The sequence below is a fragment of the Pseudorca crassidens genome, chromosome 1 (genome assembly GCF_039906515.1).
Source record: "Pseudorca crassidens isolate mPseCra1 chromosome 1, mPseCra1.hap1, whole genome shotgun sequence".
Classification (NCBI taxonomy): domain Eukaryota; kingdom Metazoa; phylum Chordata; class Mammalia; order Artiodactyla; family Delphinidae; genus Pseudorca; species Pseudorca crassidens.
The window spans coordinates 138,521,969-138,536,622 of record NC_090296.1 but is presented as its reverse complement, the minus strand read 5'-3'; the positions used below and the strand labels follow the sequence as shown (position 1 = coordinate 138,536,622).

Below are 14,654 nucleotides of genomic sequence, written 5' to 3'. Positions count from 1 at the left end.
GACAGTTCGCCCAGGAAGTCCCCAGGAAGCCCAGGGGCGCAGGCAGATGTGGAGACAAATAATTCTAGTTCTGAGGACTCTGAGAGGGGTGATTGTGTGGTGTCTCAGGAGCCCCACGTTTATTCCCCATCCCTGTTGCCTCAAATTAACTTGGGACTTTACCAGGCTGAAGAATCTTTTAGAATGGGGGGTCTTTGTCAGTAGCTTCTTTAACGAACTTGACCACTGACTGCAAAGCAAGACTTCATTAGTACCAGATCTGGTGACAACTGTGTCACCATTGGCCTCATACTGTCTGGTACACATCTGTCAAAATTCCACCTTGTGGACAAATCACATCAGACTGCTCCGTGGGGTAGCAACATCCCTGCTCAGGAGTTCACTTTGGAGGACCAGATTGGCATGGGACATCAGCATGGAGTGTCCACCTCAGAAGCTTCCAGAAGCACACCCCTGCTTGGTAGGCATGGGCATATTCATGATGCTGGAAAGATATAAAAGGGATTTTTTTAAAAAAGAAAATGCTAGGAGAACAAATTTTCTGGACTTTCCGTTTCCTTCAATCTAACATCAAATTTGTTTCAAGAAATTGAAACAGTAATATGCACACATGTTCAAAAATCAATTTCCTGTTAAATGAAATCAGGTGAGTATCCCTGGAGGCCATAACTATCAACAGTTTCATGTGCATCTTTCTAGATATTTCCATATGCACATAAGCACACATAAAAATCAACCAATCAATCAATCAACCTATTTATCTATGTAGCTAGCTATCATTTTACCAAAAAGTATTAGCAAGCCCTCAACTGCTCCCTCCCCAGTGGGTATTTCCTTTTTTATTCTGACTTTCAGCGAAATAGCCCTATGAGTCCCTCCATTATGTCAGGAGCTGAGGACTCCAAGAAGAGTCAAAGGGGATGTACATATGTAGAGGTAGACTTAAATATAAAACAGTCCATGTGAAAAAAGAAGCAGACTCAAAGGTACAGAGAACTAGGGGTCACCAGTGAGGAGAGGGAAGGGTGGAGAGGAAATATAGGGGTAGGGAATTAAGAAGTGCAAACTATTAAGTATAAAATAAGCTACAGGGATATACTGTACAACAAGGGGGATATAGTCAATATTTTGTAATAACAATAAATGGAGTATAACTTGTAAAAATTATGAATCCCTATATTGTACACCTGTAACATATAATATCATACATCAACTATACTTCACTTAAAAAATAATAAATAAATAAATAAAATAAAATAGTCCATATGAGGAATGCCAAATGCCTTTTAAAACTACATCCTAGGGCTTCCCTGGTGGCGCAGTGGTTCAGAGTCCGCCTGCCGATGCAGGGGACACGGGTTCGTGCCCCGGTCCGGGAAGATCCCACGTGCCGCGGAGCGGCTGGGCCCGTGAGCCATGGCCACTGAGCCTGCGCGTCCGGAGCCTGTGCTCCACAATGGAAGAGGCCACAACAGTGAGAGGCCCGCGTAGCGCAAAATAAATAAATAAATAAATAAAACTACATCCTCTTCTCTTCCTGGACTTCAATTCTCATTCGAAAACACGTCTTGTCTCTTCTCTCATCCGTAAGTCAGACAACACTCATTTACCCCAACTTACACTGCAGAAGGCAAGTAACCTGCCTGAGGTGACCCAGCTGGCTTGGTGGCAGAGTGGGGTTTGGGCAGGTCTGGGTGACTCCCAGCTGTCACACCACCTCTGATGAGCTCACTAACTCCTTCCCAGGCATGGAGATGTTTGGTCTTCTCTCTGCCTCCACTGACCCTCGTGCATCTCTGTACTCATCCTCTTACTCAGAACAGAAGGAAGGACTCCCTTTGAGGTCCCCCAGCCTCAGCCCAGGCTGGGTTGGAGCCCTCCTGATGACATGCTAACAGTTTCTGAGGTCACATTTCCATAATTTAAGCCCCTCCTTCCGTCCTTCGCACCTCTCCTTCTTGACCTCTGAGATTCTCAGTAAGCTCCTGGGGCAGCCTCATTTATTCTTTTGATACCTCTCCCCTTCCTTGCTAACTAGGATTATAAGCTAGTACATAGCTGGAGTTTCATGTATGAAAGTCTTCCTCACTTTCCTCTTGAGCTCTTGTCTGCGACTCCAGTGCACACCTACTAGCTGGTCTACAGTTGCAAATTCTTCTGCCTACAAAGCCCAGTACGAAGTGATAGTATTTGTGAATTGCTTCATTGTCGGTGTTCAGATTGAGAGTTTTTAGACACTGCAGTGGATGTGGGGAAAGAGAGAGACCTGGGATTTGGAGCAGTTCTACCTCTAGCTGTGTGGTCCCTGTCCTTTCCTACCTCTGGACCCGCAGCTTCTCAATCTGCAGAATCGTGGCCTGGCTGCCCACCACATCCCACCGCCCACCCCCAGGGGGAGGGCGGTCTCCCAGCTTCACCCTCTGGTATCTCTAGGAATTCAGTGAACTAGTGTTGGCTTTGTAACTAACTGGCCTTGCCCATACCTGACTCTGAGGACCCATCCTGGGGCCTCATCTGGAACATTTCTGGGTTCTCCCAAGAGAAATGTTGCTGAGCAAGTAGGAAATGTTATTTGAAAAGTGACACTTCCATGTTTTAGTGTCAGCATGAAATTCTTCAGCAGTCATACCCAGCAATACTACTGTATACCTGAAACCACACCTTGTAAACATTTAGTAACGTCTTGTTTTAAAGCAACTTCTGGGTACCCATACTGAGATGCACCAGGTTCCTGTGAGGGAGGACAGACCACCCAGTGTCTACTTCTCCCCATTCCAGTAAGTTCTTGGGAGAAGAACCAACTTGGACCCATTTATCCACCAAATGGCAACTATTTGAATTGATCAGCGAGTCTGCGTCTCTCTCCCAACCAGCAGAAGGCCGCAGTATTTGGATTAATGAACAAGTCGGTGCCGAGCACAAATACCACAGACATTTAGCAATAGGAACAGAGGACCAAGTTATTCATCAAATTCAAAATTGTTTAGAATGGCTAATGCAAAGCTGAAATGAAGAAGATCCCCAGCTGATGGGCGGTGGGGAAGGGTGCCAATCGAGAAAGAACAAGTGTGTTGCTTATGTGACATTAGCCTCTACCACGACGGTATTCTTTTCTTCAATTTGTTGGAGGCTGAGGGAATGTCTGCACTTTTACATTACAGAGGCAATATGGCACGCTGGCCAAGAACATGCAGTCTGAACAGACCGTCTAAACCTCAGTTATCTCATCTGAAAAATGGGGATAGACTCTGGCTCCCTCAGAGGATTACTGTGAGGATTAGATGAGTTAACACAACAATAGAAAATTTAGAGCAGATGCCTGGCATAGAGTAAGTGTTGATAAGTAGTTGCCAATGTTAGTTTTATATCATGGATAAGAACCATTGTTTTGATTGTAACAAAGTATCTACTATGTACCTGATTCTGCTACAGCCTTTGTATGCGTGGGGACGGTGGGGAAATCTGTAGCGTTCCCCAGGGACTTTTATTTAATTTTTTAAATTAAAAAAAATTAAAAAAATATTAATACAATTTTTAAAGGTTACACTCCATTTACAATTATTACAAAATATTGGCTGTATTCCCCATGTTGTACAATACATCCTTGTAGCCTATCTTACACCCGATAGTTTGTATCTCCCACTCCACCAGCTCTGTATTGCCAGCCCCTCCCCACTGGTAACCACAGGTTTGTTCTCTATACCTGTGAGTCTGCTTCTTTTTATTTTGTTATATTCACTAGTTCGTTGCATTTTTTTAAATTCCACATATAAGTGATATCATACAGTGTTTGTCTTTCTCTGTCTGACATATTTCACTTAGCACAATGCCCTCCAAGTCCATCCATGTTGCTGTAAATGACAAAATTCCATTCTTTGTTTATGGCTGACTAATATTCCATTGTGTGTATGTATATGTCAGTGTGTGTGTATATATATCTCTATATCTAATCTATCTATCTATCTATCTATATGACATGTCTTCTCTATGCATTCATCTGTTGATGGACACTTAGGTTGTTTCCACATCTTGGCAATTTTAAGTAGCGCTGCTATGAATACTGGGGTGCACGTATCTTTTCGAATTAGTGCCCAAGGACTTTTAGATAACCTTGACTTCTGGGTGGGTTCTAAGTGCATGATCAGTTATACTCAAGTTTTATTGATCAACCACTATAAGACAAAGTCTCCCACGTAACTGTAGGGTGGTCTCAACTATGGGATGGGCACAGCTGTCTCCAATTCAAAATGAGAAGACTGAGACTCAGGGAGATTATGTGACTTGTCCAAGGTCACCAAGAATATAAATGGCAGAGAGAGGCTCAAAACCAGGGCTTGTGATGCCAAGTCCAATGTATTTCCCACAAAATCACAGCTACTTCTCATCTTCACTGGGGTTTACTTTTTCCTGTTATGCTCCATATGTATAATGATGGGTCATTCATTAGAGATGTGAGCATGTTTAGAGATACACTGTTTTCCATAAACAAACAAAAATATTAAAATGTTTTAAGGAAAGAAAAATTTTCCTGAACCATCTCCCCTACCCCCCTAAAAACTTATGAAGTTGAAATACTTATAGAGTCTTCTTCTTTCTTTTGGATGTTAAATGGTATCTTTAGGTCAAGGTTTCATAGAGTGCTTACCTGACTTAATAGCCTCTGAGTGACAGGTAAATATAACACAACAAGATGTTTAGGTAAATCTATCTACAGTATCAATTCACCGCAGTCCGTTCAGACCTCAAGTTATTCAGAGCATGTCTTAATTAAATTCAAAGCCAGATGGGCTTCCACCCCTAGAGATTGGTCATTGACCCAGAAGGGGAGGACTTACGTGCCATCTTGGTTTGGGTGCCGTTTTGGCTTGGGTTTGCTTTGCCCTCGTTGACTCTTGGCCCAGGTGTGTGTATGTAGGGAGCACTATGCTCCCTACCAATGAACCCCTGAAGTCAGTAGACTCTGCCAATAGCGTCCACTTGCTCATGAAGAAATCAGATGCTTGGAGTTTAGGGATCTCCTTTCTCAAAATGCTCTTAGCAGAGAAAAATAAAAGCAATGTAAACCCTCACAGCATTGAAGAGGGTGGCGTCTAGCTTTTCCTTACCATACGATCTTGAGATACCCAAGGATACAAAAACAAGTATGCCTCAGGATAGCAAGGGAAGCACTTTGAAATCAGTATTCCGAAATCTGAATTTCAAACTATTTTAGCTGCGCTGACTGATGTAAAACAACACAAATTAAACTCCCACGAATCCCTTGCTCTGGGGCAGAATGACCTACCAACCTTAGGAGTGAGGGGTCATTAGCAGGTCTGGACCTGTGAGGGGAAGCCCTCATGAGCCTCATCAGGTCTACAGGTGAGTCTGCACTCAAAGCTCTCTCTCTCTCTACTTTTTATTTTGGCCATACCACACAGCTTGCGGGATCTCAGTTCCCCGACCAGGGACTGAACCCAGACCACGGCAGTGAAAGTCCCGGATCCTAACCACAAGACCACCAGGGAACACCCATAAGCTCTACATTTCTTTTTGCTTGCATAAATGGAAGCCCATCTGAGAAAGTGCAATTGTATTAAAAATCTATTTATTATTTATATTCTACCTCTTTCCATGAAGGATATTAAATTAAATGTAAATGAAAGTTACGTACCAAAACTTCCAAACAAACATTAATTCTTATTCTTTCCAATTAATTCTTATCCTTTTCAAGGTACCAATTGTTTTGAAGAAAGCTGGTAGTTTTTACGATTCTGTGAATGACATATGCATTTCCACTTGCTCTTCTGTTATGAATCTGTCACATTCACACTTGTCAAGTGGAGCACAAGGTGCTGGATGGTGAGCCAGGGTTCAACTACAGACCACGAGAGAAACTGAAATAGGGAAGTTCATTACTCACAGGTCCTGGAGGAAGTACCTGATGCACTTCTAGGGGCCACGTGGGGAAGTCAAGGCCCAGTGCAAACAGAAAACAGGACCTGGGGCACATGTCCTTTTTTGTGTGTGTGGTACACGGGCCTCTCACTGTCGTGGCCTCTCCCGTTGCGGAGCACAGGCTCCGGACGCGCAGGCTCAGCGGCCATGGCTCACAGGCCCAGCCTCTCCGCGGCATGTGGGATCCTCCCGGACTGGGGCATGAACCCGTGTCCCCTGCATCGGCAGGCGGACTCTCAACCACTGCGCCACCAGGGAAGCCCTGTGGCACATGTCTTGATTAGGGTCTGTGGGCAGAGTGCTTTGGGGTTCCTGAGCTAAGGCCAGATAGGTCAATGCAAACCAAAAGAGTGAGCTTTCGGTGAGCCTGATGGAGGTCTTAGCTGACGGGTGCACAGGGGTAGGCCCTGGGGAGGAGGGGAGACTGTGGGTCACGAGGGCTGGCTGCTACCTAGCACATGCACTTGTATGAGGGGGCTGGTGTCAATTTAAGGTCCTCACAGGCCACTTGGCCAAACAAAATGGATGCAGAGGCAGCAATACCATGGGGTAGCTTAGCTGCACCCTCAGCAGTCCAAGGGACTTGTTCTTGTAAGAGTCATCTATTCTATTTTATTCTATTCTATTCTGGGGCCGAAAATGCACACTGGCAGCAAATTTCCAAGTCACTGCGATGGCCCAGCAGATGTTTCCTGAGCTAGCCTCTTTGACAGCCAGGTAAATGCATTCCTGCAAGGGGTAACCAGGAAGATGTGGTAGTCTCACAAGTGGATTGGACTTTGATGAAGAGGATAAAACGGTGAAAGCACCTTGAACAACTAGATATCATGGATTTTAAATAGCGAACCTGGAGGAAAATACACACTGTGGTCCAGATCAGTTGGGAAATGTATTAAAAAGTCTGTCAGGAGACTGAATTCTCAGGTGGAGTGTTCACATTGTAACCGACAAGGCTCATACCATGACGGATGTTTAGGAAGCCATTATGGGTCAGTCTTTGTGTGTTCCTATGTTTCCACCTGGTCTCGTTTAAAGAAGTCATCAAGGAGAAAACTCCTAAAGAGGACGAAAAATTGTTCGCATCCACCTTCAAGAAGAATACGTGTGCTAAGAAGAAGTAATGGGAGATTTCTCAAAAAACTAAAAATACAACTACCATACGACCCAGCAATTCCACTCCTGGGCACATACTTGAAAAAAAACAGAAACACTGATTCTAAAAGACATGTGCATCCCCATGTTCATAGCAGCATTATTTACAATTTACAACTGCCAAGATATGGAAGCAGCCATAGATGTGATATATATACATGCTGGAATACTACTCAGTCATAAAAAAGAATGGAATTTTGCCATTTGCAGCAACATCGATGGACTTGGAGGGCATTGTGCTAAGTGAAACAAGTCAGACAGCAAAGAACAAATACTGTATGCTATCACCTATATGTGGAATCTAAAAAACACAACAAACCAGTGAATATAACAAAAAAGAAGTAGACTCCCAGATATAGAGAACAAACTAGTGGTTACCAGAGGGGAGAGGGAAGTGGGGAGGGGCAATACAGGCATAAGGGATTAAGACATGTCAACTATTACGTATAAAATAAGCTACAAGGATATATTGTACAACATGGGGAATATAGCCGATATTTTATAGTAACTATAAATGGAGTAAAACCTTTAAAAATTGTGAATCACTATATTGTACACCTGTAACCTATATAATGTGGTATATCAACTACGCTTCAATAAAAAAAAGAATAAGTAATGGTACCGAGCCTCTTGCTGAGGACTGAGGGAGAATATCTCTGCTCACAAGGGCAGATATAGAGTGGGTATCATCAGGAACCAGGACGGATGTTGTTGTCAGCCAGGGCAAGCTGCTGCAGAGACCTTGAGCTCGGAGCATCTCCAAAGACAAAAAAATAAAACAGAAGTGGAAACCCTATCGGGTGGTAACTACTAAATGATACCCTAGTGAGATATCAATCAACAAGTTTTAGGGCACTGGTACTCATACCCACTCATCTCTGTTATGCCCTGTGGAGGACACAGAATCTGTAAGGATTGGTCTTGTTTTACCAGATTGTTGACAGAATCTTTTGTTTTCAAGTTTCTGCCAGATTTTCAGACTCTGGCAAACCCAGGGTCCTGATTCCTGGAAGTTCTCCATCTTGGAATGTTGCTTTAAACAAACAGTTGAAAAATGAGAAGTAAACTCAACCGGCAATTTTGTCATTATTTTCCACAAAAACAGTGCCTGCTACACTTTAATTTTTTACAGTAGTAATCTGGATATAGTAATTTTATAAGGTACATAATGCGTATTTATGTTTGTCAAGTAGCAGTGACTTTAAATCTTTCAAATGGGGCTATAAAAGGTACTTGCATTTAGCATTTTTTCTGATTTCTGCCCAAATCTCAAAATTTCTTCTCCCTCTTGCCCACAGATTATGAAGTTTCACACCTCAGTGGGTATTCTTGTCTCCTGACCCAGAGGCTCTAGTGTGATACAGCATTTTCTACTCATAGGTCAGACCTGGCTAAGAAACTGGCATCGTTTTAAAAGATGTTCATTTGTCACCAAGGAAACTGACTTCTGCCTGACCTTGTCTGCACACCTGGGCAAGACAGTTCTTCATTTTTTCCATTGCCCTGTTCATTGCTCTTCAGAGCTCTGTTGCTAAGGGAAGAGAAGCTGAAATTGTGGTGTCATTCAGTCAAAACAAGAAAAAGAGAAGCCTGTCATCTGAATGGGGCTGGATACCACAGGTGAGAAAGCCTGGGTCTCCTTCAAGTTAAGTCTATGTTATGTTTGCTGAATGGATAAACAATGAATGTTGTTTGAAAAGCAAAGCCGTTCTCCAGAGAGCCACAGGAACACTGCAGACACGTAAACGTGGTTTGAACTTACACTTGGGATGTTGTAAGTCAAGTTCTAGAAAAGTGATCTTTAAGTAGGAGTGCCTCCTTGTTTCACAGAAATAACAGATTCCAATAAGCCTGAACTTTGTTTATGATCAGTTTCATTTGGGTATATCCTGTCTCTTTTTCTGGATGGCAGGCTTCTGGAGAGATAGGTGAACACATCTCCTATGGCATGCCCTATTTGGGGGCCATACTTGGTAAAACCAAGTGCTTGAGTTTAATTCATTTGGTAGCAAGGCTGTAGGGAAAAAAGCACTTTAAACTCACAGAACCTTGGCTATTCCTCTGCACCTCTCTGGGCATCAGTTTCCTCTTCTGAGCAGTGGAAATGCCAGCACCTCTTCCTGCCTGCTTCCTAGAAGCAGCGAGCATCACTGTGAGAGTGACTTGAAAAACTCCCTGTCCCAGTGTTAGGAATGCTGACTACCTATTCATTTTATTTTGCGTCTCCTCATCTAAGAACTCCTGTATTGGGCTCCTACAGGGCGGGTGAAGAGCCAAGTCAAGGGTCATATTAACCAGGAGCTTCTCATCCTCCATTCTGTATTATTACACCCACTGGGGATGGAGCGAGTCACGCCTTGGAGACGCTTGTAAGGAAAGAAAGCAGACAGAGGTTTCTTAGCAAAGGTCAGAGAAGCCCTCTCTGAATAAGATGCCAGGTTACTGCAAGACCCTCTTTGTCATAAATCTAGTTATTAAATAAACACCTGCAAACGGCGAGGCAGTTTGAGATAGCGTGGGGAGTGAGCAGATAAGCCACTCACCACTCCATATGTCTATTCAGAGCACAAGCACCTGTCACCTGGGAGGGAAATGATGGGAGCAGGGCTATTGAAAAAAGGAGGCTGGGACCTCCCTCACCGCCACCACAGCTCAGAGGATCTTAAGGGGGCAAGGGTCCTCCCCACAAGGAGAACACCACACTGCTCTACAAGGAAGCAGACTACACTTCAGAACAGGGAGAGTCCAGCTCAGTGCTAATATCATCTGGCCTGGAAGGTGGCAGCAAAAACCAGGCACCAAGGACAGGGAGCCCCACCCACAGTCTTTGTCGGCTCAGCTGGCTGTCCAGCGAAGTCCGCCCCAGTTGCTAACTGGAGACCATGTCCCTCTCATAAAGGAGGCCTGCTTGTCACTCGCTGTGGTAGTGGAACAGCAGGAAGCCTCTTCTTTGTGTAAAAAAAAATGCCATTTTGGTATATTATACCTTTCCTGTACAGATCTGCACCAGACTCTTTCCCAATTCTCTCCTTCAGCTGCCCTTTAGAGCACAGCCAATCCCTTTTCTAGGGGTTACGGCTCAAGATTCGCCTGAAAAATCACTCATCTGTGATACACGGGAGAAGACCACGGTCCGTGCATAGGTTTTTCCGATTTCTGGGACAGATGCCCAGAGAACAGGCACAGACTCACCGGCAGGCAACATTTTGCGTTATGCTCTTGCTAGAGGACCCTCAAGCCAGAAGGAGAAGGTGACGATCTCCTCGAGGTGACAGCCTGCCACTCAGTACGAGGTGCAATTCTGGCCCTTGAGCTCGGCGTGCGGAGCTGGGGGCGTCGCTGAGCTCCCGCTCAGCCGGACTGTAAATACACCTAGAAATACTCATCCCAGGACCCGCCTGCTGGTTCCTGCCTCCACGCCACGCGCCGGAATCTCCTACTTTGAGAACATCCAACTTCTCGGCCTAAAAGAAACGCGCAGCGTACCATTTCCGCTAGATGGCGCGATTTCCCCTAATCCGATCGCAAGACATCCGATTTATAAAATAAATACAATCCAACGCCTTCCGAAACCACACCACATAACAGCAGCTCGCAGGCTCCCATTAAAAAACTCAATTTGGGGGAATTGATTCTACCTCCGAGCAAATCTTATGCAATTACATTAAGAGGATGCAATCAAGAATTGCATCCGAGCGTCCCCCACATCGGCCCTCCCCCTAAATACACCTGTTCCCCTGCCCCACTCGTTCCCTGGGATGAGCCACGGCTCGGGCCACGCGCGCAGCCGTCGCGGTGCCCGGGCCGCCGGGCCCACCTGTCCACTTAGGAACGTCAGGGCCACTCGGGGATCCTATCCCTTTAACACTCACCCCAAGCCCCTCACCTTCCTGCGCACCTGCCCTCCCAGGCGAAGGACCGCTCGGACCCGAGCTCAGACAGTGCGCCGCGTCGACGCCCCCCGGGGCAGGCGCTCCAGCCGCGACTCTGCAGCTGGTTAGGCAGCCGGGCGCAGAGCAGGAGGAGGGGGCCGGGCGAGTCGTGCCAATGGGGTTCACGGCTGGACAGCCGGGTGGCACGCTCAGTCCCAGGCTCCGCCGGCCGATTGCAACGGCCGCGCGGGAGAAAGGGAGCTCCCAGCACGCGCACAGTGGTACAGACGTTCGCCGGGTCTGCCCAACCACGCGCGCTGCCGGCTGCCCGGGGAGAGCATTTTAGGAAAAAAGAGCAAATACCAAACCACAAAAACTTTACTGCTGCCAAGAGCTAAAGGGATCGAGGCGCAGCAAAGCTCCAAATCTGGGCAAGATGGGAGCAAGATGAGACGCAGGGTTGGGGAGGACCACAGCGGTGTCGTGCCCCGAGCAAGTGGCGGCGGCGCCTCCGGGATGTCAAGAGCCGGGTCCGTCTCGCTCCCAGCCCGCGCTTACCTTGGCGGCTGCATGAGCCCCTGCAGCCCGCGGAGGGTGGCGCTGGCGGGGCTGCGGGCGAAGAGGGGGTGCCGGGGCGCCGCTCGTCGGCCCCGGGGCAAGGTGGGAGGGGTTCGGCAGGCGATGGTCCCCCCCGCCCGGGCCGGCTCAGCAGCGGCCCGGGGCGCGCCGCCTGCTCCCGGGCTGCATGCCTGCGAGCGCCTGGAGGAGCCGGCCCGTGAGCGAACGGCTAGTGCTTCCCCAGCCTAGCGGCTCGGGCGGCGCAGCCCGCGCTCGGGAGACTACTGCAGAGTCAGGCTGTTCGGGCTAACCCCCTCCCTCGCCCGGCCCCAGCCGGCGGCCGCGGAACGCGGCGTCGAGAGGTTCGTTTGCGCGCGGAGGGGAAGGGGCGGGCCGGCCGCCCGGGGCGCAGGCTGGGGGCGAGGCGGGCGGGGCCGGCGGGGAGGGGGCGGGAGAGGAGGTGGGGGTGCGGGCTCGGATTGCCCCGCCCGCCGCGGCAGCACCTTCACGCATCAGCACCAGTGCGGCGGTGGGGTACGCAAGCTGCAAAGTCAAGACTTCCCTAAACGCAGGGTTAGGGGGGCGCGGGCGCCAAGTGCGGCGACCCGCGAGGCGCCTCCAACTTTCCTAATCTCCCGCTGGGATGTCCTGGAGAGTACGTTTCCATCATCAGTTCCATGATGGTCCAAGGGTGGGCGGGCGCGGGGTGTTACTCTGAGGTTTCTGGAACAGACAGTCACATCCACGAGAAACGCTGCTGCTCTCTGCAGCGATGCACCTTTGTTGTACTGAGATGTTTGTTTGTTTAAGAATCTTCTTTTAAAAAATGAACATAAATGTATTAAATGTGTAATACGCGAATACGTTCTTGTGTACAATTTTACAAAGCTCAGGCATATCTAGAGTAAAAAGAAGACCATATCACATCCCCTCCCCATGACTGCGGCTCCCCAGAAGTAACCTCGGGTCAGGGTGTGCTCCGCTGCGGGTCTTTCCGGTCCTTGCTCTGCGATTTTACGTGCACACGCACGGATTGCGAGTGGATTTTCACGGACTTTTCAAAAGAATGTTTCGCCATGCAGCGCGCATGCACACACTGGCGAGAACACGGCCACTTCGGCCGCGGTAAATTCCCCAGAGGCTTCCGGAGTCCAGGGAAAGATCTTTGCAGTGAAACAGCAAAGAGCCACCCAATCGCCCTGTGCAAATCTGAAACTCTAGCCGGGGCATGAAGTCAGCCTGAACACACAGCTCACGCCTAAATTAGCATTGCACGGTTAGAGAAATTTGCTAGTGCATTTCAAACAGGGTTATGGCCTTCGCGTTCTCACAGAAAACAAGCTGTCTTGGATTTTGATACGATGAGAAAGAACTCTTTGGATTTGCAAAATAAAAAGGTATCATCTACATTAAAGCGCGATCGTTATTTATGCTTGTGGACTTGAGGGGTGTGGTTTTAACTCAATATTCTGTGTTTTATTGGCATTGAGGTAATCTATAGCTGGGATATAAATAAAATCCATGTGATTTAGCAGAAAGAGATTGGGTATTGGGATCGTTGGTTTCTATAATTAGCTCTGACCTTGGGCAAGAGTTTTAGCTCTGTTGGGCCTCAGTTTCCTCATCTATAAATAGAGGAGTTGTACTGGATGTTGGGGGTGGAGAGAGAGAGAGAGAGAGAGAGAGGTCCAGCCCTAATACTTGGTGAACAACAGACTTCTTCCTTTATCCATCTTTCAACTCAGCTCTAACCTCGCCTCCTTAGGGATGTCTCTCCCAGCACTGCATGCTTTCCTTCCTAACACTGATCTCACTTTGCAGTTATGCACTGGTTAGCATGACCCTTACCTAGTTGGGCCTCTCCCATCAGACTGTATGTGCCTTGAGGGCAGTAACCAGGACCGCCTGGGGTCATCATTACATCCCTAGCACTTATTTTAGTGCCTGGCATGTAATAGGCACCCTACAAGAATCTCTGAATGACTATCACCCAGATAGTAGATTTCTTACTGCTCTTCCAAATCCCTTGGTATTTTTAAAAGATCTGTAAGTGGAAACATTTTAAAATGAAACCTTTGGAAAGTACCCAGCAGGGTTTTTCCATCTGGGGGGGGGGGGGGGGACAAACAGTCCACTGTCTAGATGAGGACAGACGATTCTTAGCCTAACCACAGGCTGTGGAGACAGCCAGCAGCTATTTACCTTGATGAGCATCAGCTCCCATGGAGAAGACAACGAATATTAATGTTACTCATTAAGTGCTTGATTAAGTTGGAACCAGGCATAGGCAGTTGCAATGCATACACGAGCACTCAGAGTTAAATGAGGCCGTGGGGTGTGTTTAGGTTGCAAATTAACAAATGTACATGCTCTGAACCAGCCGTCTAGAAACATTCCTAATATCAAGCTCCAGGGAATGCTTGCCTTTCTTTACTGCAAAGGGTTTGAATTCCTTAAAAAGTTGCACAGGAAGTGGGCTAACCTGGGTTCAAGAGTTAAAAAAACGATTAAGGCTATTACGAAATAAGGGGTGGGGGGGAATGAATGTCTAATGCAGCATAAGACTAATATTTCTTAGTCTCTCTCTTGTCCCATGCAGAGTTGCCAAGGGAGAGGTTAAAATCTGGCTTCACATTTAAATAGGAAAACAGGAGTGCTGGGGTGTCCATTTCTCGGCCACTCTTTTCTCTTGTTTGGAAGGGGTAGGTACTGTCCCGGATGCCCCTCCAACCCCCTTGCGGAAGCCTTCGTTTTCCGCGGAGAGCTTTAGTCTTCCAGGAAGGATGCTGTGTCAATGAGGCTGATGGGGCTCCAGCTGGTGGGAGGAGGTGCCACCCCAGTGCAGGGAGCGCCTGTGCTACTGGCGGGCGGGGCAATGTGCTGTCTGTTTCCAACGAGAGATGGTACCTGCTGGCGAGAGGGCACACTCAGAGAGTGGATTCCTGGTGAAATTGATTAAGGATTTCTTCCCAGCTGGCAAAACAACGTGAAGTGATTGGCATGACTCCACTGAGGGCTGGCACCAGGAGCTGTCCCTTCGGATTGGGTGTCGCCCCATTATGTTTCTCTGGGTAAATTCAGGTTCAAAAGTAAAAGTGCAGCTTAAAGGAGAAGGTCAGGAGCTGTCGTAGGAGC

The 14,654-nt window shown here is 47.4% G+C and overlaps 1 protein-coding gene and 1 long non-coding RNA gene across 3 annotated transcripts in view; one reads left to right on the top strand and one right to left on the bottom strand.

The window, feature by feature from the left end:
* The window catches only part of RGMA (repulsive guidance molecule BMP co-receptor a), a 44,433-nt gene extending 32,698 nt beyond the window's left edge, over positions 1-11,735 (bottom strand). Inside the window, exon 1 of one of the 2 annotated variants that reach the window (XM_067695687.1) lies at positions 11,520-11,735. Coding sequence is in view for 1 of the 2 variants with exons in the window: in XM_067695663.1 (XP_067551764.1) it covers positions 11,520-11,533 (14 nt within the window). In the remaining variant the exon portion in view is untranslated. The remainder of the gene's footprint in view (positions 1-11,519) is intronic. The other variant, XM_067695663.1, reaches the window with a different exon arrangement.
* Positions 11,736-11,740: 5 nt separating this feature from the next.
* Positions 11,741-14,654, top strand: part of LOC137201631 (uncharacterized) — a 126,326-nt gene continuing 123,412 nt past the window's right edge. Inside the window, exon 1 of the long non-coding RNA XR_010932265.1 lies at positions 11,741-11,881. This is a non-coding gene — a long non-coding RNA (uncharacterized lncRNA). The remainder of the gene's footprint in view (positions 11,882-14,654) is intronic.